The 26,369-nt window shown below is 33.3% G+C and overlaps 1 protein-coding gene across 1 annotated transcript in view; it reads right to left on the bottom strand.

Annotated features, from left to right (window-relative positions):
- Positions 1-24,307: 24,307 nt before the first annotated feature.
- Positions 24,308-26,369, bottom strand: part of LOC123780332 (disintegrin and metalloproteinase domain-containing protein 18-like) — a 148,581-nt gene continuing 146,519 nt past the window's right edge. The window contains exon 19 of the mRNA XM_087856316.1: positions 24,308-24,471. Within this exon, the coding sequence (XP_087712442.1) occupies positions 24,308-24,471 (164 nt within the window). The remainder of the gene's footprint in view (positions 24,472-26,369) is intronic.

Below are 26,369 nucleotides of genomic sequence, written 5' to 3'. Positions count from 1 at the left end.
CAATCCAACAAGAAGAACTAAGAATTGTAAATATTTATGCACCCAACATGGGAATACCCAAATATATAAAGCAATAACAAACATAAACGAACTCATTGATAATAATACAATAATAATATGGGATTTTAACACCCCACTTACATCAATGAGCAGATCATCTAAACAGAAAATCAACACTGAGACGATGGCTTTGAATGACACGCTGAACCAGATGGACTTAATAGATATATTTAGAACATTCCATCCTAAAAGAGCAGAATACATATTCTTTTCAGGTGTATATGGAACATTTTCCAGAATAGATTACATATTAGGTCACAAATCAAGCCTCAACAAATACAAAAGACTGAGATCATATCATGCATATTTTCTGAACAAAATGCTATGAAGCCAGAAGTCAACCACAGGAAAAAATTTGGAAAAACCACAAGTACATGGAGGTTAAACAGCATGCTACAAAATAATGAATAGGTTAACCAAAGCATCAAAGAAGAAATTTAAAAAAAAAATACATGGACATAAATGAAAATGAAAAAACAATGGTCCAAACCCTTTGGGATAGAGAAAAAACTGTCCTAAGAGGGAAATATATAGCAATACAGGCCTATCTCAAGAAGTAAGAAAAGTCTCAAATATACAACCCAAACTTACACCTAAAGGAGTTAGAAAAAGAACAGCAAATGAAGCCTAAAACCAGCAGAAGGAAGTAAATAAGAAAAATTAGAGCAAAAATAAATGACATAGAAACTAAAAAACAAACAAACAAAAAACCACCACCACAACAATAGAACAGATCAATGAAACCAGGAGCTGGTTCATTGAAAAAAATAATAATAAATTGATAACCCTCTAGCCAAACTTATCAAAAAGAAGAGAGAGAGAAAGGACCCAAATAAAGAAAATCACAAATGAGAGAGGAAAAATAACAACCAACACCACAGAAATACAAATTATAAGAAAATTATATGAAATTATTAGGAAAAACTATATGCCAACAAATTGGACAACCTGGAAGAAATAGATAAATTCCTAGAAACCTATAACCTACCAAAACTGAAACAGGAAGAAACAGAAAACTTGAACAGACCAATAACCTGCAACAAAATTGAATCAGTAATCAAAATTCTTCCAACAAACAAAAGTCCAGGGCCAAATGGCTTCACAAGTGAATTCTACCAAACACTTAAAGAAGAGTTAATTCCAATTCTTCTCAAACTATTACAAAAGTAAAAAAGAAAGGAAACTGCCAAATTCATTCTGTAAGGCCAGCATTACACTAATACCAAAACCAGAGACAGACTCCACTAAAAAGGAAAATTACAGACCAAATCCCTGATGAACATGGTAACAAAAATTCTTGAAAAGGTACTAGAAAATTGAATCCAGCAATACATTAAAAGCAGCATTCAACATAATCAAGTGGGCTTTATTACTGAGTTGCAAAGGAAGTTCAATATTTGGAAATCAATCAACATGATAATCACATTAATAAAAGAAAGAAAAAACATACAATCCTTTCAATAGATACAGAAAAAACATTTGACAAAGTAAAACTTCCATTCATGACAAAAACCCTCAACAAAGTCAAGTTAGAGGGAACATACCTCAACATAGTAAAGGCCGTATATGAAAAAACCCACAGCTAATTAATCATCCTCAATGGGGAAAAAACTGAGAGCTTTTCCTCTAAAGTCAGGAACAAGCCAAAGATGTCCACTCTCAGCACTTTTATTCCATATAGTACTGGAAGTCCTAGCCACAACAATCAGACAATGAAAAGACATAAAAAGAATCCAAATGAGCAAGAAAGAAATCAAACTTTCATTATTTGCAGATGACATGATACTCTATATAGAAAACTCAAAAGACTCCACCAAATAATTGCTAGAACTGATAGACAAATTCAGTAGTCACAGGATACACAATCATGTACAGCAATCTGTTGTATTTCCATATACCAATAATGAAGCGGCAGAAAGAGAAATCAAGGAATCAAATCCGTTTACAATTGCACCAAAAAACCATAACATACCTAGGAATAAACCTAAAGAGGGGAAATACCTATACTCTGAAAAGTATAAAACACTGATGAAAGAAATTGAAGATGACACAAAGAAGTAGAAAAACATTCCATGCTCATGGATTGGAAGGACAAATATTGTTAAAATGTTTATATTACACTAAGCAATCTAAACATTCAATGCAATCCCTATCAAAACACCACCAGCATTTTTCACAGAGCTAGATGAAACAATCTTAAAATTTGTACAGAACCACAAAAGACCCTGAATAGCCAAAGCAATTTTGAAAAAGAAAAGCAAAGCTGGAGGCATCACAATTCTTAACTTTAATTTATATTACAAAGCATAGTGATCAAAACAGTATGGGATTGGCACAAAAATAGACACATAGATCAATGGAACAGAATAGAAAACTCGGAAATGAACCCATAACTATATGTTCAATTAATCTTCAACAAAGCAGGAATGAATATGCAGTGGGTTAAAGACAGGATCTCCAAAAACTGGTGTTGGGAAAACTAGACAGTAACATGCAAAAGAGTGAGACTGGACCACTTACTTATACCACAGACAAAAATAAATTCAAAATGGATTAAAGACCTAAATGTGAGATGGGAAACCATCAAAACCCTAGAGGAGAACACAGGTAGTAACCTCTTTGACATTGGCCTTAGCAACTTCTTTCTATATATTTCTCCTGAAGCAAGAGAAACAAAAGCAAAAAACAAACAAACAAACAAACAAACAAACACTATTGGGACTTCATCAGAATAAAAAACTTATGCACAGAGAAAGAACCAATCAACAAAACTATAATGCAACCAATGGAATGGGAGAAGATATTTGCAAATAATGTATCTGATGAAGGGTTTGCATCCAAAATCTATAAAGAACTTAGAAAATTCAACACCTAAAAACCAAATAATCCAGTTAAGAAATGGTCAGAAGACATGAATAAACATTTTTCCAAAGAAGACATACAGCTGGCTAACAGACATATGAAAAGATGCTCAATATCACTTATCATCAGGGAAATACAAATCAAAACCACAATGAGATATCACCTCACACCTGTCAGAATGGCTAAATTCAACAACACAGGAAAGAACAGGTGTTGGCAAGGATGTAGGGAAAGGAGAATCCTCTTACACTGTTGGTGGGACTCCAAACTGAGTCAACTACTCTGGAAAACAGTATAGAATTTCCTCAAAAAGTTAAAATTAGAACTACGTTATGACCCAGCAATTGTACTACTAGGATTTTATCCAAAGAATACAAAAAAACACTAAGTTAAAGGATACATGCACCCCTATATTTATAGCTGCATTATCTACAATAACCAAATTATGGAGACAGACAAAATGTCCATTGATGAATGGATAAAGGAGAGGTGGTGTATATATACAAAATGGAATATTATTCAGCCATAAAAAAGAATTAAATCTTGTCATTTGCAATGATGTGTCTGGAGCTAGAGGGTATTATGCCAAGGGAAATAAGTCAGTCAGGGAAAGACAAATACAATATGATTTCATTCATATGTGAAATTAAAAAACAAAACAAATGATCATAGGAAAAAAAGAGGGAGAGAGTGGTCAACCAAAAAACAGACTCTTACTTTTAGAGATCAAACTGGTGGTTACCAAAGAGCAGATGGATGGGGGGGGGGGAGGTTTGAAATAGGTGATGGGTATAAGGAGTGCACTTGCTGTGATGGGTACCAGGTGTTATATGGAAGTGTTGAATTACTAAATTGTATATACCTGAAACTAACTTTAAGGTGTATGTTAACTAACTGGAATTTAAATTAAAACTTATTAAAAAAAGAAAGAAAAGAAAGAATTGCTAAAACTTCCTTAACCTAGAGAAGGAAATAGACATCCAGGTCCAAGAAATTTCCAAATAAGATGGACCCAAGAAGACCCACACCACATACATAATAATTAAAATGTCAGAGGTTAAAGATAAGGAGAGGATTTTAAAAGCAGCAAGAGAGAAACAAAAACATTACCTACGAGTGAAAACCTATAATGCTATCAGCTGGCTTTTCAGCAGAAACTGCTGGCCAGGAAGAAGGCGCATGATATATTCAAAGTGCTGAAAGAAAAAAACCTACCACCAAGAATACCCTACCAGACAAGGTTATCATTCTAAGTTAAAGGTGAGATAAATACTTTCCAAGACAAATAAAAGATAAAGGAGTTTATCACCACTAAAACAGTCTTAAAAGAAATGCTAAAGAGCTATGGCTAAAATTAACAACACAAAAAATGAGAAGTTTTGGTGAAGATGTGGAGAAAAGGGAATGCAAAATGTATAGCCACTCTGGAAAACTGTATGGAGTTTCCTCAAAATGTTAGAATTACCCTATGATCCAGCAAGCACAGTACTAGGATTTACCAAAAGAATGCAAAAGTACTAATTTGAAGGGATACATGCACCCTAATGTTTATAGCAGCATTATCTAGAATAGACAAATTATGACCAGACCCTGCATGTCCATTGAGTGATGAATGGGTAAAGAAGATGTGGTATATACATACAATGAAATATTACTCAACCATAGAAAAGAATGAAGTCTTGCCATTTGCAACAATGTGGATGGAACTAAAGAGTATCATACTAAGTGAAATAAGGCAGAGAAAGACAAATACCATATAATTTCACTCATAAGGGGAATTTAAGAAACAAAACAAATGATCCTGGGGGGAAAAGAGAAAGGAAAACCAAGAACTGGCTCTTAAGTATAGAAGAAACCAATGATTACAAGAGGGGTGGTGGGGGAAATATGTGTTAAATAGGTGATGGGGAAAGAAGCGGCATGTTATATTCCAATGTGCTAAATAGGAAAAATATGCAGCCAAGAATACTTAATTCAGGAAGGCTGTTATTCAGAATAGAAGGAGAGATAAAGAGTTTCCAGGACAAATGAAACTAAAGGAATTCATGAACACTAAAACAACCCTGCAAGAAATATTAAAGGGGACCCTTGGAGCAAAGACAGAGCCCAAAAGTAACAAAAAACAGAAAGGAAAGAGACTATCTACAGAAACAGCGACTTTACAAGTAATACAATGGCACTAAATTCATATCTTTCAATAATTATTCTGAATGTAAATGAACTAAATGCTCCAATCAAAAGACACAGGGTATCAGATTTGATTTAAAAAAAAAAAAACAAGACCTATTGATATGCTGTCTACAAAGACTCATTTTAGACCCAAAGATACCTCCAGATTGAAAGTAAGAGGGTGGAAAACCATTTATCATGCTAATGGACATCAAAAGAAATCTGGAGTATGAATCCTTATATCAGACAAACTAGATTTTAAACCAAAACTGTAATAAGAGATGAAGAACACTATAATAAAAGTGTCTATCCAACAGGAAGAACTGACAATTGTAAATATTTATGCCCCCAACTTGGTAGCAGCCAGATATATAAATCAATTAATAGCAAAAACTTAAAGAAACACATTGATAGTAATATAATAATAGTAGGGGATTTTAGCACCACTCACATAAATGAACAGATAATCTAAGCAGATCAACAAGGAAACAAGGCCTTTGAATGACACACTGGGCCAGATGGACTTCACAGATATATTCAGAGCATTCCATCCTAAAGCAACAGAACAAACTTTCTTCACAAGTGCACATGGAACATTCTCCAGAATAGATCACACACTGGGTCACAAATCAGGTCTCAACTGGAACAAAAAGATGGAAATTATACCATGTATATTTTCAGATCACAATGCTATAAAATTTGAACTCAATCACAAGAAAAAATTAAGGAACACAGATACATGGAGGTTAAAGAGCATCCTACCAAAGAATGAATGGGTTGACCAGGAAATTAAAGAAGAATTTTTAAAAATACATGGAAGTAAATGAAAATGAAAACATGACAGTTCAAAACCTATGGGATACGGCAAAAGCAGTCCTAAGAGGGAAGTACATATAGCAATACAGGCCTTACTCAAGAAACAAGAGAAGTCTCAAATACACAATACTTTACCCTTAAAGGACCTGGAAAAAGAATTGCAAATAAAGCCTAAATCCAGCAGAAGAAGAGAAATAGTGAAAATTAAATACAGGATTTCCAAATATATTCTCCCATTGTGTGGGTTGCCTTGTTACTCTGTGGTGTTTTTTGATGCACAGAAGTTTCTAATTTTCATGAAGTCCATTTTTTTTTTTTTACTTTTGTTACTGGTGTCTTTGATGTTATAGCCAAGAAATCATTGCCAAATTCAATATTGTGGAGCTTTTGCCCTGTGTTTTCTTTTGTTTTTCTTAGAATACTTTTATAGTTTTATTTCTTATGTTTAAATCTTTGATCGTTTTGAGTTAATTTTTGTTCATGGTGTTGGGCAAGGGTCTAATTCCATTCATTTGCTTATGGATATTGTTTTTCCAGCACCATTTGTTGTTAAGATTGTCATTTCCCCATTGAATAGTCTTGTCACTTTTCTCAATAATTCAACCATATATGTGAGGGTTTATAGGTGAGGGTTTATATCTGGACTCTATATTAATCCATTGGTCTACATGTCTATCAATACCATTTTTTTATTTCTGTAGATGTGTAGTTAGTTTTGAAATCAAGAAGCGCAAGTCCTCCAATTTTGCTCATCTTTTTAAAAATTATTTTGGCTATTTGAATTTTAGGATATATTTTCCCATTTCTTCAAAAATGTCATTTTGATTTTGATGGGAATTGCATTGAATCTGTAGACTTCTGTGGGTAGTATCTGCATCTTAATATTAAGTCAACCAACCCATGAGCATGGATGTCTACTTATATCTTCTTTAAACTTCTTTAAGCAATGTTTTGTAGTTTTAATTATACTTCTTACACCTTCTTGGTTGTTTATTCATGAGTATTTCATTCTTTTTGATACTATTGTAAATGGAACTGTTTTCTTTTTTGGATTTTTCATTGTTAAGTGTATAGAAATGTAACTGATATTTTGGGTATTGATTTTGTATCCTGCTGTTTTGCTGAATTTATTAGATCTAACAATTTTGGGGGGCATCTTTAGGATTTTGTATGTATAAGATGATATCATCTGTGAATAGAGATAATTTTTCTTTGCAATTTGGATGCTTAATTTATTTTTCTTGCCTAATTGCTCTGGCTAGAACTTCCAGGACTTTGTTGAAAAAAAGTGGCAAAATGGGCATCCTTGCCTTCTTCCTGATTTTAGAGGAAACATTTTCAATCTCTTACCATTGAGCATAATGTTAGCTACAGGTTTCATATGTGTCTTTTATTATTTTGAGGTAGTTTCCTTCTGTTCTTACCTTGTTGTTTTTGTCACGAACAGGTGTGCATTTTGTCAAATGCTTTTTTCACATCATTGATGTGAATATGTGGTTCTTTTCCTTTATTATATTAGTGTGGTGTGCTGCATTGATTATTTTTGTATATTGAATAAAATACACAAAATATTTTATATTGGTGAATTTTATAACCGCATATGCGACAAACTGTATAGGAAACAAACCAATGAAATGTTTTCAGTATTCTTCTTTATCTTATTGTTTGAGAATAAAAATGTGTAATTTGCCTTCCACATTCTGATATCATGTAATGGCTTCACCATGTACAATTACTCAAAGCCAAAATCTGCTTCAACAACATAATATACCTGTACCTTACTGGTTATGACAGAAATATAAAAAAATAAGTTCTTTGGATTATAGCTAAGTATTCTATAAAATACTTTTTAGAGTCTCACAATACTTATAGGCTAGGTTCTATTGTACCCATGTTATAATTAAGGGAACTAAAGATAGATGTTAGGTTTATTTTGACACATAGCTAGTAAGTGATGGAGATTTGGAAGCATCAGTTCCTTTAACACATTTCAGCTTTTTCACCAGTATTATACATATTTATCCATTTCAGTGCCCAGATATCTTTTGCTAACCTTTCTAATTAATACTAAAAACTTGTATGTAAAATCTCTCAGGCTTTCAACCTAAACATATAACCTGCAAAAAATACCTGGTTTATATTTTACCTTTGATTGATTGATTTTTTATTGTTTTTAAAGATTTTATTTTTAAGTGATCTCTACACCCAAGGTGGGGCTCAAACTCACAAACCCAAGATCAAGAGTTGTATGCTCTTCTGACTGAACCAGCCAGGCACCCTTATATTTTACCTTTTAAACATTATCCATTTCATATTTATTTTAAAATCATGTTACATAATAGTCAATCATTACTCAAGTATTCCGTATTTGCAAATTCACTTACTTGCTCGGATTTATAACCCCCAAATCAATATTCATAGATCTCACTTGATCATTTGAATTAATGCCCAAGGTGACAAAAATTCAGTCACACTAAGGTTCACATTCTCAGCTGAGGTTGAACAAATGATATTCTGCCTTCTTTTTTCAGCTTTCATACAGAGAGGACCAGAGGATTAAAAAGGTGGGGAACAGTGCACTGTATTGCAAGCTCACATTGTGGGGCCTTTGGAGAGCGTTTGAATCTCAACTCTGGCATCTATTGGTGGGGTGGCCCCATGCAAGTCATTTCTCACTTCTGAACCTCCTTTGCTTCTTTGTAAACAAGAGAAAATATAATCTCTAAAGGATGGATTGCTTTTAGAATTTCAGATTATATATATGAGATATATACATATTTCCCCTAGAAGCAATGATTCAGTAGTAGTTAATTCAGTGTGGTGGGACTTTATGAAACATAGCTACCACAATAATCAAATGTATTAGTATGATCCCACCTATATAAGAATATTTAAATTACATATTTTTAATAGCTAAAAGGTCCAATAGGCTGTACAGCCCTTTTGTGAGATAGAATTATGCTTATATATTACTTGGGGAATACTTTTTGAAAATTAAATATCAAAACACTTGCTATCCTTCAAATATCAGAGCTCTTTAACAAAGTAAATATGAACACAAACAATTTTACAAATCATTATGTATGAATTGATTTGGCCCATATAGTCCAAAGAATAAAATACACAGAAAATACAAAAAATGATTTCTTATTGCATGCGTTTAAGAAACTTTGCCATCATTGCCCAATCTTCCGCGGCACTGTAATTTGTAGAAGTGATGTTTCAGAACCTACAGCAAGGAAAACATGTGTGAGCATTCCCCAGTGCCTGGCAGCATCCTTATTCTTCACCTGTCCTCTCACATCACGTCACTCGTCCAGTTCCAAGCCCCAACACACACACACACACACACACACACACACACACACACACACACACACACACACACCCCTGCCACGAAATCAGACTTTGTACATTCCAGGAAGAGGCTCCCTCCACCAACCATATACTTTGGAGCGTGACCCTCCACCATCCAGAGCCTTTTGGGACATGTTGACCTCAGCCCCAGCAGGCGAAGAAGTGCTGCTCTGGAGGCCCCACCTCCCAGAAGATGTGCGCCCTCTCCTCCAAGTGCAGGGTCAGGCAAGTGAGGGGCAACTGTCCCAGTCCCGCTCTGAGCCCTCCAAGCAGCAGGCCCAGGAGGATCTGACTCTAGGCGGGCTCTGACAAGACGCTGGGCTCTCCCCAGCCAGACCCGGGGTTCTGGAGCGAGGTTCTGGGGCCCGCCACGCCCAGAGGCTCCGCAACAAATGGCCCTCTATGGAGCAGGGTCCTTCACTCACGAGGGCCCGCGGAGGTCAGCCGGCCCAGGCCTGAGAGGATCAGCAGGAGAGACAGCATTGCGGGGCCTGCCGGCCTTGCCACGGTGATGGCTGTTGACTGCCCAACCGCGGCGGCTCACGCGGGACCTGCTATCCCGGCCAGTGGGGCGGGGCTCTGAGCGGGCGGCCAGGAGGCGGGGGAGGGGGGCGTGGCCGCAGTCGCAGTCCCCGGCACCCACCCACCGCCCACTGCGGGCGGGAGGCACACGCCAGCCTGTCCTGGTGCCCTCGTGGGCTTGGGCTTTATTTCCAAAAAGTGGACACTGGAAACGCATTCAGGGATGACGTAAGGGTCATAAAGTGCATTTTCTCCTGTGGAATTAGGCCATTTTCTGGTGAAGTGCTTGGCAATGTTAATAGTCCACGTCGTAGTTTTCTGGCACAATGGCTGAATTACTGTAGTGAAGGAAAACAGAAAATGGAAATTCGGCATGTGTTTAGTAGCAGACAGATGCCTGTTTTAACCATATCTACTGCTGGATTTCTAATTTTAAGTCTCAGTTCAAAACACACACATGATAAGAAACAACACTAAAATTAAAAAAAAATCTATTATAGATAAGTTTGTTTTTTACAAAACTAAGGAGTACAAATAAAACACTAAAATATAAATGTGTGTTTATTATTCTAGTATTGATTTATAATTTAAGTATGAGGCAAAATAATTACGGCTATGGAATGACTGAAAATTAATCAAAATATGTTTATTCAGTTTTGTACATTTTTGTTTCTTAGAAAAAAAATCTACGTTTAGGAGACCAAGTGGTCCTTCAGCCATTTTTTAATCAGATGTTTGTTTTTGTTGTTTTTGTTGTTTTCAGGAGTTCTCTATATAGTCTAGAGATTAATCCCTTATCAGATATATGCTTCCCAAATATTTTCTTCCATTTTGGGGGGTTGCCTTTTACTCTGTTATTCTGGGTATATATCCAAAATAACTGAAAGCAGGGTCCAGAAGAGAGATTTGTATGCTAATATTCATTGCAGCATTATTCATAGGACCTAAAGGTGGGAAGCAACCCAGGTGTCCATGACAGATGAACAGATAAGCAAAATGTGCTATGTACATACACTGGAAAATTTCCGTTTTAAAAAGGAAGGAAATTCTGCAATATGCTATACCATGGATGAACCTTGAAGACATTGTGCTAAGTAAAATAAGCCAGTGACAAAAGACAAATACTGTATGAATCCACTTAAGTGAAGTACCTGGAGTAGTCAAATTCCTAGAGACAGAAAGCAGAATTGTAGTTGCAGGGTTTGGGATAGGGAGGAATGGGGAATTATTTAATGGATATCGAGTTCCAGTTTTGCAAAAGGTAGAGGTCCGGTGATGCTTGGTGGTGATGTTTGCACAACAATGTGAATATACTCTAGAGCAATGAACTATACACATAAACATGGTTAAGATGATAAATTTTTATGTTAGGTGTATTTTACTACAATAAAAACTAAATTTTGAAAAAGACCCTGAAATTAGGCAAGTAATCAACCTGTATAATAAACCATGAAATGATAGTTCTTTCCAAGTTAATTCTATTGCTTTTCAATGTGTGAACTCCATATTAATCAGGAAATTTTTTTTCATTTATTTAAAACAGAATTACCTAATTTCAATTTCTAAGGGCTATTTTTTACAAGATACTCTTAAATTTTCTTTCCATGAAACTTGTGCTTATATATCTTAAAATAAATACCTATAGACAAATTCAAATATTGATTGCTCTTCCTCTTTGTAAAAAGAAACACAAAAATAGGTCTTTTTAGAAAGCTAATTCTCATACTTCTTTCTAAATATTTATTTCAGTAGCAAATAATAAAATATTTAATCCTAAAATATCCACATCTGTTTATTTTACTCAAGTATTTACTTCTTGGGTCGCCTGGGTGGCTCAGTTGGTTAAGCACCTGACTCAGGTCATGATCTCAGGGTCATGAGATGGAGCTCCTTGTCAGGCTCCATGTTGAGCCTGGAGCCTGCTTAAGATTCTCTCTCTCCTCTCTTCCTCTGCCTCTCCCCGGCACTAGTGCTCTCTCTCTCTCTCTTTAAAAAAAAAAAAAATCTATATATCCAAACAGGTAAGAGACTGAAGGAAAGCCAATATGCATAAAAGATGTCATAGCTTGCAATTATGAATTCATTGTTAGCATGATACACGAAGTTCTCTGGGAATATATCTAATTTGTCTTCTCTACATATATCAAATGTAGCTACAGAAAGGATGTCACATTTCAGATTTGAACCATAATTGGATGAGTAAATGACTTGTATAAAGTCAGTAAATTTTCTCCTAAGAGTAATATTAAATCATCCAAAATCTTTAAGTGTGAATGAATGATATTTTGTCTCAAAAAAGCAACTTATCATAGTCCTAGTGATGATGAACTAAGAATAATGAGGACTGGAAACAGGAAATCCAATTAGAAGAATTTTGCATAGTTTAGGCCAGAAATGTCAATACCCTTCCTCATAGCTAAACAATAAGGGGGGAAAATAGAAATATGAGAGGTATTTTGGAAAAGTAATTAAAAATGGAATTTCTATCAACCCACCAAAAATCTTCACAAATGTAGAAAGGAACAAAGTAATTTTATTATTGAATAAGTGCTAAACCTAACTGAGTTGTGCTAAGGAGATTGCAAAGACAGAAAGAAATCTCACCCTTTATATAACCAGGCAGATAACAGTCCATGTCATACCTGTTAACTTTCTTTATCCAAAGTACAAATAAAACTTCCAATTTCTTTAGGATAACCAAGAAGTTACAGCTTGGAACCAGACACCAAGGTTAAACTCCCAAGGAGCCAGGGAGATAGGAAGCTACCTTCCTTAATGTTTATGTTTGAAATAGATGCCTGCCTACTTAAAGTCCTTAAGGAAAATGTTCCTGGAATGTGAATTTGACAAATTTTATTTAATCTTCAAAAAGAACTACATACGTCCTAAAGAGAATGGATTAACGATTCTAGTTTTCTAAAGGAAATAATCTAAGAAAAGGAAGTGTGTGTGTTAGTTTCTTTCAAGTGTGGTGCCAGGGAAAATTAATGTTTTATTTCATATATTTGTATTTACCCTTACAACATATAGGGAGCAAAAGAGGTATGTTGACTGATTTGATATGAAGCTTGATGAATTGTTAAGGCAACTAAGCAACTCAGATGATAGTAACACCAATTTTAGGAGAGACAAATTTGTGCAGGAGTTGGGAGATAATCAATTGGGTTGAAGACTTGTTGAATTTAGGGTCTTTGTGGACCAGCAATAGGTTGTTGGAGATAAATTTCAATCCTTATGATTTGAATTAAACACTTAAAAAGGCAATTTGAAGGAAAGAGAGTGATTTAGACAACTTAAGAAAAATATATAGAAAGAAAAGTGGGTGTCCAAGAGGAATTTGTGGATCATACAGATGATTTCAGTGATTAAGGGAACAGCAATCAAGAGAGAAAATGAAACTGATAAAGATTAAAAATTAAGGTAGATTAGGAATTAAAACGTGGATATTGTGATTTTGTCAAATGCTTTTCTTGCATTTGTTGAGTTGACCTTTTAAGAATCCAGTCTAATATGGTAAAATTGTTGGTTGAATATTGAGGTAAACCAACTTTGTATTCCTTGGATAAATCACATTTGATCATGATATTATCTCTTTTTTATATAACACTGGATTCAGTTTGCTAAAATTTCCATCCACTTTCACAAGGGATGCAAATTGATAGCATCTTTCTTACGTTGTTAATTTGACTCCCTCATCCCTGGAGAGGGGAGTTCGTGCCCACTGCTATCTGGGAAGCCTTTCCAAAAGAGTGAACAATCTTGCCTCATGTGCCCCAGGCATCCCTCAGAGCCCTGCCTTCACCCTGTGTGAGTGCTGGCCATCTGCCCTCCCGGGAGTGCAGTGCACCTGTGCTCTAGTCCAGGCATGCAGGCTGAGTTTTAAAACTCCCAACTCTAGGGGCCTGGCATGGCACAAGCCCATGTTAGTCTTCTGGGGGAAGGTCTCACTGCTTTGGGACTGATGCAGGTTTGCCCCAGCAGAGTGGACTTTGGAGTAAAGTGCTGCAAAGAGCCAGCGTGCATGTTAGCCACCCTCGGCAGGTGTCTCTGCGCCTATGCTGAGGGGCAGGGGAGGGTAATGACTCCCACCAGGCTCTTTTGCTCCCGGAGAGGAAATGCACCTCTCCCAGATGCACTCCAACAAGGGGGAACCCTCTCTCCCTGTGTGTCCCAGGGAATTCTCACATGTTAACCATTTGTTTCTGGCTACCTGCCCTCCTTCTCCACAGGAGCACTGCAACACCCTCAGGGCTCCCTATCAGCCTCACCATGGACCTCTGAAACTCCAGTCTTTGAGCCCTGCTGATTTAAAAAAAACTCGTGAACATCAGCCGCCTTCTTTCCAGTCAGTGGCTTGGGGAAGTGTTTTTCTTGTGCGAGCCCCTGTGTGCTTCTCTCTCTCTCTGTTGCCTCTTTTCATGACCAGGGGTCCCTCCCCTTGGCAGCATCTGCTATCTGTTTCTCCCCCAAATCACATCTCTGCACCTCCTTCCTTCAATGTTATGGCTTCTCTCCCAGTTGTGTAGTTTGTTCTGTCCATCCTCAGATAGAGTTCGTGGGTATTCAGAATGAGTTGATATGTATCTAGCTAGGGTCCTATTAGTACTCCAATATCTTAGCTCTTCCCCTTTTCTTTTTGAATAGGCTTTGATAGTTTTAGTTTTTTAGGAATTTGTCCATTTCACTTAGGTTGTCAGATTATTAGTATTAACACTTTTATTATATTTCCTCAGTATTGTTTCATTCTCTATAGGATTAGTAATGAGGGATCTTCTCTCATTCTAGATATTTGTAATTGTTGTCTACTCTCTTTCTTTCTTACCCATGTGGCTACACAGTTAGTACTTTTTTTGATGTTTCCCAAAAAACATTTTTTTTTTGTTTCACTGGTTTCATCGATTGTGTTCCTGCTTTCTATTGTGTTCTTGCTATTTTCTAAACTTCATAATTTCATTTCCTTTTAACATGGGACTGAATTTGCTCTTCTTTTTCTACTTTCTTTGTGTGGAAACTTATGTAATTGATTTAAACTTTCTAACATTGCTGATATAAGTTATTAATAGTATAACTTTTCCCCAAAGTACTGCTTTATATATAGCTGACAAATTTTATGTTTTTATTTTCATTTTGTGTTTAAATATGTTCGAAATTATCTGGTGATTTTTTTTCTTTGATCAGTGAATTACTTAAAAATATGTGTGCTTTCCAAACTGTTTTATTTTAAGATTTTTTACTGTTATTGACAACAAGTATAATTCTATTTGTTCACAGTACATATTTTGCATGATCTGAATCTGTTTGAATTTATTGTTACTTTTTCATGGCACACATTTGGTTTAACTTGTGAAATGTTTCAGGCACATTTGAAACAAATAAAAATTCTGCTGTTGTAGTGAGGTCTTCTAAAAGATCATGCTGCTAATTAGTGTTTTTCATTTCTTTTTTATTCTTACGGTTTTTCAGTCTACTTATATTGAGAGAGAGATGTTGAAACTTCTAATATCTGTGGCTTTTTCTCTTAGGCAGTTAATAACATAGCTTCAAATACAGAGAGCAAAGGCTTTCAGAACTGAAGGAATTATATGTGTTCTTAAAGACTTGATCCTTTTATTTTGATTATAATGATCAAATTATGCTGTCATTTAAAATAATATATCTTCTTCAGACTTCTTCGGCTGATAGAAATATAGTCACTTAGCTTTCTTTGGGTTGGTGTTAGCATGGTACATCTTTTACTTTTAGCCCATTTGTTTCTTTAGATTGAAAGCTCATTTCTTGTTGACAGCACATATTTCTCTTGATTTTAATCCAATCTTACATTTTCTGCTTTTTTTAATTGAAGTATTTAGACTACTTAAATTTATTAACTCAATATGGTTGGGTTTCAATTTAACACCTTGCTATATATTATTATTGTCATTTTCTTTATTTTCTTTTCTAGATTCTTGGGAATCATTTAATGGGCTTTTGGGGGGCAAACGTTGATTTTACTTAATTTTTTGAAATAATTATAAATCTATAGGAATTTTTAAAAAATTTTACTGGGAGATTTCATGTGCATACCCTTCACTTGGTTTTTGCTCATGGTAAAATCTTGCATGATTATATTACATTGTGAAAACCAGGAAATCAACACTGTATAACCCACAGAGTTAATTTAGATTTCATCATTGTTTACATGCACTGACTTATGTTTATATGTGTATAAATGTATTCTCTTACTACATGTAGAGATTAGTGTGTCCAACACCAAAATCAACATACAGAATTGTTCCACAACCACAAAAACAAAAACAAACAAACAAACAAAAAAAAACATACAACCCCTACAGAGTACACCTATTTGCCTTACTCCCAATTCCTAATCCTTGGAAACTACTAATTGGTCTTTATTTCTATAATTGTAATGCAAGTACTTTATATAAATGACATCATATAGTAGCTCTTGAGCTTTGTTTTTTCTCTCATGTAATTCCTTTGAGATCCACCAAAATTGTGTCATATATTAATAATTTCTTGCTATTCCTGAGTAGTACCCATGGTATGAATGTTCCATAGTTTAATTAGTCATCCATCAAAAGATTATTTGGCTAATTTTTAGTTTTTAGCTATTACAAATAACATTGCTATGGATGTTCATATAGTTTTTTACATAAATATAAAAGTTGTCTCTAGGAGAAATAACCAAAATGAAATTGTTGGGTTGTATAATAAGGCTGACAAATTGTATGTCATAGTAGCTATACTGTTTTGTATGCCCCACAGCAATATATGAGTGATCTAATATTCTGCATCTTCATCAGTACTTACTATTATTACTATTTTTTATCTTAGTCAATCTGTTGGGAAAAGTGTGATATCTCATTGTGGTTTTAATTTTTATTACTCCAATGACTAATTATATTAAATGTAACAATGTGCTTGCTTGCCATCTGTATATACTCTTCAGTCAAGTCTTGGTTCATGTCTTTGCCCTTTGTTAACCAAATTTTTTTAACTGTTGATTTTGAACTTTTAAAATATGTTATAGATAGAAAATCTTTGTTGGATATATGGTTTGCAAATACATTCTACTAGACTGAAACTTGTCTTTTTACCTTCTTAACAAGGTATTTTTCAGATCAGATATCTTTAATTTTGACCACATACAAATTTTCCTTATGGATCATGATTTGTTGTTTGGTTTTTTTAAGATTTTATTTATTCATTTGAGAGAGATAGAATGAGTGTGTGTGTGTGTGAGAGAGAGAGAGAGAGCATGAGAGGGGGAGGGGCAGAGAGAAAGGGAGAAGCAGACTCCCCATGGAGCAGGGAGCCCAATGTGGGGCAGAGGCAAACAAGACGCAGTAAACTTTCCTGACATTGATTTTGGTGATGATTTAAAACAAATTCTTAACAAACTCATCCAAAAAATAAAACACTTCCAAACTCATTTAATAAGGCCAGCATTTCCCTGATACCCAAACCAGATAAGGATGCCACAACAGAAGAAAATCATAGGTCACTATCCCTGATGAACATAGACGCAAAAAATTCTCAACAAAACATTAGCGTACTGAATTCAACAATACATTAAAAGGATCATATACCACGATCAAGTGGTATTTATTTCAGGGATGCAAAAATGGTTCAATTGCAAACCAGCCAATATGATACATCCCATTAACAACATGAATAATAAAAATTATATCATCATTTTACTCAATGCAGAAATAGATGACAAAAGTCAACATCAATTTATGACAAAAACTCTCAACGAAACAGGTATAGAGGGGAAATACCTCCACACAATAAAGGCCAAATATGATAAGCCCACAGCTAACACCATGCTGAACAGTGAAAAAGCTGAATGCTACCCTCTAAGATCAGAAACAAGACAAGGACTCCCACTCTCATCACTGTTATTTAACATTGTATTAAAGTCCTAGTCAGAGCAATTAGTCAAGAAAAAGATATAAAATGTATCTAATTGGAAAGCATGAAGTAAAGCTGTTACTATTTGCAGATGACATATTATATATAGTAAACCCTAACAACTCCACCAAAAACTGTTAGAACTAATTAAGTAAGTTGCAGGATGAAAAATCAATGTACAAAAATTTTCTGCATTTTTTACATTAATAACAATGACCTATCAGAAAGAAAAGCAATGCTACTTAAATTACATCAAAAATAATCAAATATCTAGAAAATAAATTCAGCTGTGGAAGTAAAAGGCTTGTACACTGGAAACTATAAAACATTGATGAAAGAAATTGAAGACAAAAAAATGGAAAGATAATCAATGATCATGGATTGGAAAATTTAATATTATTAAAATTTTTATACAACCCCAAATGATCCACAGATTCAATGTAATCCCTATCAAAATTCCAATGGCATTTTTCATAGAAATATATCAAAGTATTCTACAATATGTATAGAACAAAGAAGACTCCAAATAGCCAAAACGACCAGGAGAAAGAAGAAGAAAACTGAAAGCATTATGGTCTCTGATTTCAAAATATATTACAAAGCTGTAGTAATTAAAACATTATAGTACTGGCATAAAAACAAACACATTGATCAATGAAAAAGAACAGAAGCCCCACAAATAAGCCCATGCATACGTGGTCAATTAATTTATGACAAAGGAATATTCAATGAGGAAAAGAAAGTCTCTTCCATAAATGTTGGGAAAATTGGTGAGCCACATGCAAAAGAATGAAATTGGACCACCATCTTACACAATATACTAAAATTAACTCAAGATGTATTAAAGACTTTAATGTAAGCTAGAAACAGTGCAACTCCTAGAAGAAAACAGAGGCAGTTAACTTTCTTGACATTGATTTTGGTGATGATTTTTTTGAATCTGACACTAAAAGTAAAGGCAATAAAAATAAAAATAAACAACTGGCATTATATCCAACTAAAAAACTTCTAAACAGCTAAGAAAACCATCAACAACTTGAAAAGGCAACCTACCTAATGAGATAAAATATTTTCAATTCATATATCTAATAAGGGGTTAATATTCCAAATATAAAAAGAACTAATATGATTCAAGAGTGAAAAAAAAGAAACAATATAATTGAAAATGTGCAGAAAATCTGAATAGAATTTTTTTCCAAATAAGACATATAGATGGCCAACAGATATATGAAAACATGTTCAAGATCATTAATCATAAGGGATACGTAAATCAAAACTACAATGAAACTTTAGAATTGTTATTATCAAAAGGACAACAAATAACAAGTGTTGGCAACGATGTGGAAAAAGGGAACCATTATACACTGTTAGTGGGAATGTTAATTGGTGCTGCCTTTATGGAAATCAGTATAGCCATTTCTCAAAAAAATAAAAATTTAACTACCATATGATCCAACAATCTCATTTCTGGGTATTTATCTGAAGAAAACAAAAACACTAACTCCAAAGGATATATGCTCTCCATGTTCATTGCAGCATTTTTATAATAGCCAATATATGGAAAAAACCTAAGTGTTCCTTAATGGATGCATATATAAAAAAATATGATACACACACACACACACACACACACACACACACACACACACAATTCAGCCATAAAAAGGAATGAAACACTATGGACATCGAATTCACTATAGTAAATGAAATAAATCAGGCAGAGAAAGACAAATACTGTATGCTATCACTTCTTTATATGTGGAATCTAATTAAAATAAATGCCAACAAAAAGCAACCAGCTCATAGAAACAAAGAAAATTTTACCATTGCCAGAGGTTGAGGTTGGGACTGGGCAACATAGGAGAAGGTGGTCAAAAGGTTCAGAACTTCCAGTTATAAATAAATACATCATGGGGTTGTAATGTACAACATAGTGACTGTAGTTAATAGTACGTATGGCATATTTTAAAGTTCCAGAGAAACTAGATCTTAAAAGTTCTCATCACAAGAAAAAAATTAATTTTGTGTCTGAATGATGCATACTAACTAGACTTACTGTGGTGACCATTTTGCAATATATAGATAGAAAATCATTATGTTGTACAACTAAAACTAATATAATGCTGTATATTAATCATAACTCAATTTTTAAAAGGATAAAAATATTGAAATTATAAAAAAATAAACAAATGGAAATCATGGAGTTGAAAGTACAATAACTAAAATGAAAAAGTCAAAAGAAAGACCCAACAGATTTGAGTTCGTAGATGATTTAGCTAACTTGAACACAGATCCATACTAATAAATATTTAGAAGAAAAAGAGGAAGAATTTTAAAAAATGAGAAGGGCTTCACATAAATGTAGACACCATGAAGTGTGCTGGCATATAACTGAAGGATTCTAAAAAGAATAGAGAGACATGGGAGGAAAAAAGTACATATCTGAGGATTAATGGCTGATAATTTCCCAAATATAATGAAAGACATTCAACATCAAAGAAGTTCAATGAATTCCAAGTAGGATAAACACGGAGATTCATACCTTGACACATGATAGTCAAATTTTGAAAGACATGGACATAAAAATAATCTTCAGAGTAGTAAGAATAAACAACTTATCACCTACAAATAAATTTCATTAGGACTAGCAGCTTCTCATCAGAAACAATGGAAACAGGAAGATAATTTGATGGGATATGAAAATATTGAAAGAAAGAAATCTGTCAGCTAAGAATCCTATACCCAGCAAGACTATGTTTCCATGATGATAGTCAAATAAAGATATTCCTAGATTAAAAAAAAAATCTAAGGAGAGAGATTTTCTCTTCTCGGGAGAATGTGTTACTAGTAGACATCCCTTACAAGAAATAACCAAGCAATTCTTCAGACTGAAGCAAATTACACAACGTAATAATTCTAATCCATGTAAAGAGGCAAAAAGCATGAGTTAAAGACAGTTTCGTAAGTGACTATAAAAAACAGTATATTCAAACTTTCAGTTTTTAGTCTGGCATGTCATGAAGCTGTCACTTAATCACCCCAATTAACTACAAGTAAAAAGCAGAACAAACTGAAAATTAACAACTGAGGAAACCTGTTGCTAATAGACCTGCCTTGCAATGAAGCAAAGAATTTCAGGAAAGGAGAGAATGGCCAACACAGTGAAATATTGCTGACAAAACAAGCAGAATGTTAAAAAACGCTGGTCAATTTTGACAACTAAGATTTTTGTTAGCTCCACCAAGCACAGTACAGAGACAGTGGTGAGCATAAAGATTAAGAAAGCTTTAACTGGATTTAAGAAGAAGAAAAAAAGAGATTAGATACAAACAAAATCAGAAATGAAATACAAGAATTTGCTATCCATCCTACAGAAATTAAAATAATTTCAAGAAAATATACTATGAACATTATATAACAAAATATTATATTTTTATGAAATAATATTCCTAGAAGAACACAAATTTCCAAAGCTGACTCAAGAAAGAACACAAAATATGAATAGATTACAACAAAGACATCAAAATAATAATTAAAACTCTTCCTATAAAGAGACCCCAGAAGTGGATATTGTTACTGGTGATATCGTACATCTTAATTTGTTGGAGGAGATACAAGCATTCACTTTGATGTTTTAAAAATTGCTCATACTATGTTGTGGGCTCCTTGTATGTTTTTAATAGTTCACACACATTCAATGTATCAATGCAAGTTAACAGTTATCCCTTTATGTGATGAAAAATCATTTAATAGTTTTTGAACTTATTCCTGTTTTACACGTTCCAAGATAAACATACATAATACTTAAAGCTATCAATTCTTTAATTACTTCATAAACTTAATATGAATCCAGAGATAACATTCATGTATTAAAAAAAAAAAACATTAGTAGGGGTGTCTGGGTGGCTCAGTTGGTTAAGCATCTGCCTTCAGCTCAGGTCATGATCCCAGAGTCCCTGGATTGAGCCCTACGTCAGGCTCCTCACCCCCCCTCATGCTCTCTCTTTTGTTCTCTCTCTCTCTCTCAAATAAATAAATAAATAAATAAATAAATAAATAAATCAAATATTAAAAAAAAGCATTAGTAAACTATACATGTATGTTTGTGTATGTAACTTCTGTAAAAGGTAAAATATAAACAAACAGGGAGAAAGAGCTCAAATGATATGAAAAGTATTTTCTGTATAAAGTAAAACAGTATGGCCCAGAAGAAAATAAAGATTTGCAGCCTCACTAGTAATTAAAAAATATATATAAGAAACACAGTGTTAGACACATTTATCATTTCCTATCTGACGTACAGTAAAATTGAACCTCTTCTTGTTATGAAATCTTGGTCTTAGATCTGGGTTTGAATTGACCTCCCAGCACAGTTTATCTGTCATCCCTCATTCCCAGTTGTTTCAAGTCCCCAGAAATACTAAGGCTATTTCTACTATTCTTCCTTAACTTTGCCAGTCTTGCTGGATCTTTCCTCATTTTTTGATAACCACTATGCTGGCTTCTAGTTTTTATCAGGGTTTAACTTAATATAACTTTTTTAGTATGATTTTTTATTCATTTCAATGACTATTTTTATGAAGAACAGAATGACAAGTGATCCAGATTACCATACTTTGTAAGAAGATCCAATATTTTATCTATTAATTTTGCATAAGTTCACTCAAATCAAAGACTGAGTGTGTCATGGAAAGCAAGGACTGAAAGGGCATTCTTGCAGAGGCCATCCAAAACATAACAAAAAGATGGATAAAAAGTTACTTTGGAAAACTAATGAAGAAAGTAAACAACAAAGGAAAACCAGGTAATTCCTCTCTTACATTCACTATTTACTCAAGGTTGATGTGACTGTATTCCGGAGTCAAGATTTTCCTACCTGTAGTATAAGATATCAAGAAATTGATTACAGAAATTCTGGAAATAGGACTCTCTAAGGCACTAACCCTAGGTTGCCTTCCTAAAGGAATACCTGATGATTCCAGGACAGATGGTTCTATGCTAGATATTCCAAAGTTAGTTGAACTTCAATGTCCTTTATAAAATTAATTAAGAAGGTAATACATGACAGAAATGAATATATATCTATAAGATGAAATACTTTCATTTCCAACTGGTTAAAATACTGTTTTCAATGGTTCCAAGTGTATATTTATAGAATACACAAGATAAAAGACCTAAAGATATATATCCCAGGACTGCTAAAACTGTTTATAAAGGGATACTTATTGAGTCTGAAACATTAGAAATTTTTGGATTGTGGAGATGCATTGAGCATGCACATTACTCAGATCTCCTCAATATCATTACCTGTGAGGCCTTTCTTTGGATTCTCTTTTTCTCTGCAGAGAATCATGATAGGACAATTAAGTCACTTTCTCTTTCAGTGAGTATGATCCATCACTTCCCTAAACAATATACATGTAAGGTGTGTACAAATAAAAATTTTTTCATAAAATAGACCAGTAATATAGCCTTCGAAGAAAACATTACTTTGAAGCTAAAATCATCATTTGTGATGTTACATTTAAGGACTTACATGAGGGTTTCTTGCTTTCAATGAGTAAACTGTTTGGTAGAAGAATAACAAATGTAAGAATAGCATGTAGTTTTTATTTGTATTTCCCTGATGCTGAGTGATGTTGAGCAAGATGTGATTATATATAATATATATTATATAATTTATATTATATATTAATATATTTTATTAATATTAATATATTATATAATATATTACTATATTATCTATTATATTAATATTAATACAATATATTAATATTATGTATTATGTATATATTATATAATATTAATATTAATATAATTAACTTATAATATATATATATCTCAAATGAAATCTTGCTATTTGTAATGACATGGACGGGACTAGAGAGTATTATGCTAAGAGAAATTAGTCAGTCACAGAAAGACAAATACCATATGATTTCAATCATATGTGGAATTTAAGAAACAAAACAGATGAACATGGGGAAAGGAAGGAAAAATAAAATACAACAAAAACAGAGAGGAACACAAACCATAAGAGACTCTGAACTATAGGAAACATACTGAGGGGTGCTGAAGGGGAGGAGGGTGGGGGAATGGGGTAACTAGGTGATGGGCATTAAGGAGGGCACTTGATGGAATGAACCCTGGGTGTTACATGTAACTGATGAATCACTAAATTCTACCTCTGAAACTAAAAATACACTATACGTTAATTAAATTGAATTTAAATAAAAATTGAAAAAACAGCGTGTAGAAATTTATAAGAAACTATCTAATTTCAAATAATTCTGGAGACTTTTTTCACAGTATTTGAAACTACTAAGGAGAAACATTTTGAGGTTCAAGGAACTAATTAAAGTTTTAACATCTAAACACTGTAAATATTCATGAGGAAAACAATTCCAGAACAGCCAAAGTTTTGACTTGTTGCAATATGCTAACAACAATCTATTGGAAAACAAAATTATAAAAATGTCATTTACACTAGATTAAAAATAGTGCATACTTAGGAATGAATATCACTAAGTGCTATAGAACTATGAATTCATTTCACTGGTCAATGAGCAGTACAATCTAAGATCATAAATTATTTGCATAGTAATATTTACCCTTCATATTCTGCATTCTCTCTGTTGCATGATTTTCTCATTTCATTTCGTTTCATGATCATAATGGCAAATATTATGATAAAGGGCAGAACAATGTAGAAACTCAGAATAAGCCAGTTGTTCTGCTGTGCATTGTAGTCTTCTTTGATAAAAATTATATCTAGAAATGAAACATAGAAATCAGTGGATATTTACTTCACTAAATATAACATATTTATATTATATATATAATATATTATAATAATTATAATATATAGTATATATAATTATATATTATTTTATATTTATATCATATTTATAAACATATTTCTTTCACTTTATTCTTTTTATATATATAATATTTATATAAATAATTGAAATTTTAATACATTGCCAACTCTTACAGGGGGAAGTATGCACTTTTGTCACAATTCTTATTTGTCTTTATGCATATTTGTTTCATTATTATGGTAACTGTATAAATGTTTTGAGTACTGCTTACTATATTCAGCATATTTATGACATCAATGTTTTTAAAAAGTAACACATTAATAGGATTTAAGTTAAAAATTTAGAAAGGAAAATTCTGTGAAAACCCCCTTCCCCCACCCTTGCCAAGTCACAGTTTCTCTTCTTGAAGAAAATCATCTTTAAATGACCCATGTTTTATGCATCTAAATAAAATCCATATCTACACCTATTCTTGTATCTATGTCTATCTACTTATATATAATGTGTGTATGTGTGGTTTTCTTCCATCTCATTGACATTGTGAAACATATTACAGCTTTCTTTCTTTTTTAATGGTTTTTTGAAGTTTCTTTAAAATTTTAATTCTAGGATAGCTAGAATACAGTGGTATATTCTTTTCAGGTTTACAATTGAGTGATTCAACAATTGGATTTGTTACTCAGTGCTCATCAAGATAAGTATACTTTTAATTCCCTTTACCTGTTTAATTCGTTCCTCTGCCCACCTCTATGGGTACTAGGTTTTCTTTTTTTCCCTAGATTTATAATGTGAATATATTTTTAAATTTATTTTTTAATTTAATCTAATTTACTTATTTACTTTAATTTAACTTAATTAATTTCAATTCCAGTATAGTTAATGTACAGTGTAGATGAATGGACAAAGAATGTGTGCCCCTGAAACTAATATTACACTGAACGTTAACTAACTGGAATTCAAATAAAAAACTTGAAAAAGAAAAAAAAGAAAAGAAAAGAGAGATGTGGTATATTCATATATATATATTTGCATGGACTATTATTCAGCCATAAACAGAATGAAATCTTGCCATTTGCAATTATATGGATGGAACTAGAGAGTATAATGCTTAATGAAATACAGAGAAAGACAAACATCTTCTGTTATTTCTTATACTTAAAAATTAAAGTGTTATATATTCAGAAATAATGTAACATATTAGCAATGAATAATATATAAATATATTAGAAATTAATTAGCAAAAACTATTCTGTTCTCAAAACAGATCCTGCCAGAATCCAAGAAAATCCTCAGGACAACTTTAATCATCATTTCTTTCCAAAGTTTACAAATATCTTGATTTCTTCTATTATTATTATTCATTTAGTGAATTTTTGCTGAAGTATAACATGTAAACAGAAATGGATGTATGCCATAATTATATAGCTCAAAGAATTTTCTAAATTAAACACATTCGTGTAACCAACACTAAATTCAGGAAGCATAATATTACCACTACCTCAGAATTCCCAACCTAATTTCTTCCAGTTGTTATCCTTTCCAAAGATAATTACTACTTTGGTCTCTAAGAGCATGAATCTTTTTTTTTACAGATTTTAAATTTTATGTAAGTAGAATTATTTTGTATATACTTTTTTGTCGATTTTTTTTTACTCATTTTTTTTACTCATACTTAATTTGGGAATTCACGCACATCATTGTTTATAGTTGTAAAATGTTCATTCACATCACTGTATGCTTTATCTTTGCATAGAAATAAACACCATTGATGCATTCTATCCATTATGGGTATTCAGGTAATTTGCAATTATGAGTATAATGAATAGTGCTGCTATGAATATTCTACTA

This window comes from Ursus americanus, chromosome 27 (genome assembly GCF_024610735.1).
Source record: "Ursus americanus isolate L20-20 chromosome 27, mUrsAme1.1.p, whole genome shotgun sequence".
NCBI classification, from domain to species: domain Eukaryota; kingdom Metazoa; phylum Chordata; class Mammalia; order Carnivora; family Ursidae; genus Ursus; species Ursus americanus.
Note: the sequence above shows the minus strand (reverse complement) of the source record. Positions and strands in the feature narration are given on the sequence as shown.